Genomic DNA, 3,047 nt, shown 5'->3' with positions numbered 1-3,047 from the left:
CTCCTGACCTTAGGTGATCCACCCGCCTAAGCCTCCCAAAGTGCTGAGATTACAGGCGTGAGCCACCGCGCCTAGCCTCCTTCTCATTTTTTAACAAATGGAATAAACAGCAATGTGCCAAGCATACAGCAATGCCCATTTTCTGGACGCCAGAATGCCTCGCGCGCAGGCGCAGCTCGCGTTCAAGCGCTCTTCTGTTGGCGCGTGACAGCGGTGCGTTCCACCCAGCGCCCTACGCCATCTCCTCGCGCACGCGCGGCCGTACTCCACCCTCCTCCACTCCCGCGAGCACGTGCGCGTCCTCGCTGCTCACATTTCGGCGGTGGGCGCGCTCCCTGGAAAATTCCACCTCTGCGCTAGCTCCACCCTATGCGGCTTGTCTTCTACTCGACGCTCTTCAAGCTCAGCTCCCTTCCCGGCGACCTTTGCGGGACCAAGATGGCTGCCCCCATAGCTCAAGGGTTGTCGCGTGTATCAAGGGTTTTGGGTTGGTGGTCTCGGCAGGTGGGTAGGAACGGGGCTGATAGGACCCTAAGGGCTAGTGGAGGAGGACAAAGTCGAGGGAAATATTCTCTGTGAATTGTCCTTGGTGAGCTGGGACAATACGAGTGAGACCTAGGCCGGGGAAGAGGTTGAGGTCGACAGGACCCAGCTACGGAACTCAGTGGCTGAATGGGGAGAGCTTAGAGAGGACGGTGAGAACGAGTGAATTAACGGTGATTACGTTTTTCCGGTTTGGTTTGGGTCAGTCCGGCGAGGATATGTTGAAAGAGAGACAAGTAATGGCTTGGAAGGTGGACTCCCTAATCTTATAAATGAACTACATTGAAGAGTAATTGAAAATGCGGGAAGTTCCATATTGTCACTGCCTCTGTCTGAGCAAACCTAATGATAAGAGAGAAAAGGCCCCCTGGTCTTTCAAGAGTTTATTGGTCACTTGGGTACTAAAACGGCAGAATAAAGCTTACAGCAAGACTCGTAATAGAATGAGCAAAATATGAGGAGTAAATATGGAGCAGATGCCCACAAGAGGACTTTATGCCTTAAGAATAGGATTCAGGGCCGGGCGCAGTGGTTCACAGTTGTAATTTCAGCACTTTGGAAGTCTGAGGCGGAAGGATGGCTTGAGCCCAGAAGTTCGAAATGAGCCTGGGCAACATAGTAAGATCCGTCTTTACAAACAATTTAAAAATTAGCTGGATGTGATGGCGCACTTCTATTGTCCCAGCTATTTGGGAGGCTGCTGTGGAAAGATAGAGCCCAGCAGGTCAAGTCTGTAGTGAGCCGTGATGGTGCCACCACACTCTGGGCTGGCGATCTGTCTCAAAAAATAAAAATGAAATAATGAACAGTGTTCTGCTCATTTCAGTATTGGATTGATGTTTCCCTATCAGTTCTTTGAAACTTGCTTTAATCAACTCAGTATCTGTAGGAGTTAGCATAGTCCTGTACTGTAGAAAGTTCTAAAAATAAGCCTTTAGTAAATGTGATGTTAATAAAGTTTGCTGTCTTCTATTTGGAAACACCCATAAGTATTAAGGTCCTAATACATTTTTCCCTGTGATTGTTGTTTTATAATTGTTCCTGAAGCATTCTTTGCATATGCCCTTTCTATGTTGCTTTGCTTAAAGTTTGTTCAAGAAAGCAGATCTTTATTCTAAGTTCCTAACCTTTCTCTCACCTTCCAGCCAGTTCTGGTGACTCAGTCCGCAGCTATAGTTCCAGTAAGAACTAAAAAACGTTTCACACCTCCTACTTATCCACCTAAATTCAAAACAGAAAAGGAGTTTTTGGAACATGCCCGGAAAGCAGGAGTGGTTATTCCTCCAGAAGATTTGGAGCGTCCTATACATCTGGCCTGTTCAGGTGAGATATTTCTGGGACCCTGACCCAGGATCCTTCTGTCAGAGAGCTGGGATGACTTGGGCTGTGATTGATGTTATTTAATTAAGCACAAAGTCAGTTTGACCTCAATAATGATTAACCTTATATACACTATGTATCATGAAGTTGTTCTTTGAACTTACTTTCACACTGTCGCTGGAAGGCAAAAGTGAAATTTCCCCATTTTGTGGCAGTAGAAATGGAGGCTCAGAGAGAAGACTTAAATTGTTCTGTTTTTGTCTAGGGTAACATAGTTCTCTTGACATGGAAGTCTGTTTCATTAGTCTACTTTATATCCACCATCCTTCCCAATTTTATGTTACTTCAATTTTATATGACTTTTTCTCAATCTTTCAACTGTTTCTTAATTTTTTTCTTCCCTCATTACAGCTGGTATCTTTGATGCCTATGTTCCTCCTGAGGGTGATGCTCGCATATCATTTCTTTCAAGGGAAGGACTGAAACAGAAAGCTGAACGAATGAAGAAGACTATGGCATCACAAATGGCGTAGGTGTCTGAGACAATCGGGAGTTGGTATTAGAATAACAATTCCTTGTTGCTACTTTATCCCAAAGAGAACTTTCTGGGTTAATTGGATTGGGTATCACTCTCTTAATAACCTGATAGTATTTTCTCCTTTGTAGTAGAGCCTTTATTTAATGCAGAATAATGTGGGTCTTCTGATTCTTAGCATCCCTGCCTTTATTGGTAATTTTTGTCACATCAGTTAGGGAGTTGACTTTTGAATGTGTAGGACCCTTTTTTAATTTTATATTTAAAAAAATAACATGAGACTATATTTATATAAGAAGTACCTTAGAATTTAAACTTCAGAGAGTGATAAAGGCCAAAAAGAGTCAAGAGGAAGGCCGGGCGCGGTGGCTCACGCCTATAATCCCAGCACTTTGGGAGGCCGAGGCGGGTGGATCACGAGGTCAAGAGATCGAGACCATCCTGGTCAACATGGTGAAACCCCATCTCTACTAAAAATACAAAAAATCAGCTGGGCCTGGTGGCACGTGCCTGTAATCCCAGCTACTCAGGAGGCTGAGGCAGGAGAATTGCCAGAACCCAGGAGGCGGAGGTTGCGGTGAGCCGAGATCGCGCCATTGCACTCCAGCCTGGGTAACAAGAGCGAAACTCTGTCTCAAAAAAAAAAAAA

General features: G+C 45.2%; 1 protein-coding gene across 1 annotated transcript in view; it reads left to right on the top strand.

The window, feature by feature from the left end:
• The first annotated feature begins 282 nt into the window (after positions 1-282).
• The window catches only part of MRPL45 (mitochondrial ribosomal protein L45), a 31,510-nt gene continuing 28,745 nt past the window's right edge, over positions 283-3,047 (top strand). The window contains exons 1-3 of the mRNA XM_032279826.1: positions 283-504; positions 1,689-1,866; positions 2,275-2,392. Of these exons, the coding sequence (XP_032135717.1) occupies positions 370-504; positions 1,689-1,866; positions 2,275-2,392 (431 nt within the window). The 5' untranslated portion in view covers positions 283-369. The remainder of the gene's footprint in view (positions 505-1,688; positions 1,867-2,274; positions 2,393-3,047) is intronic.

This window comes from Sapajus apella, unplaced genomic scaffold (genome assembly GCF_009761245.1).
Source record: "Sapajus apella isolate SASKATOON/1434 unplaced genomic scaffold, GSC_monkey_1.0 scaffold12, whole genome shotgun sequence".
Classification (NCBI taxonomy): domain Eukaryota; kingdom Metazoa; phylum Chordata; class Mammalia; order Primates; family Cebidae; genus Sapajus; species Sapajus apella.
Note: the sequence above shows the minus strand (reverse complement) of the source record. Positions and strands in the feature narration are given on the sequence as shown.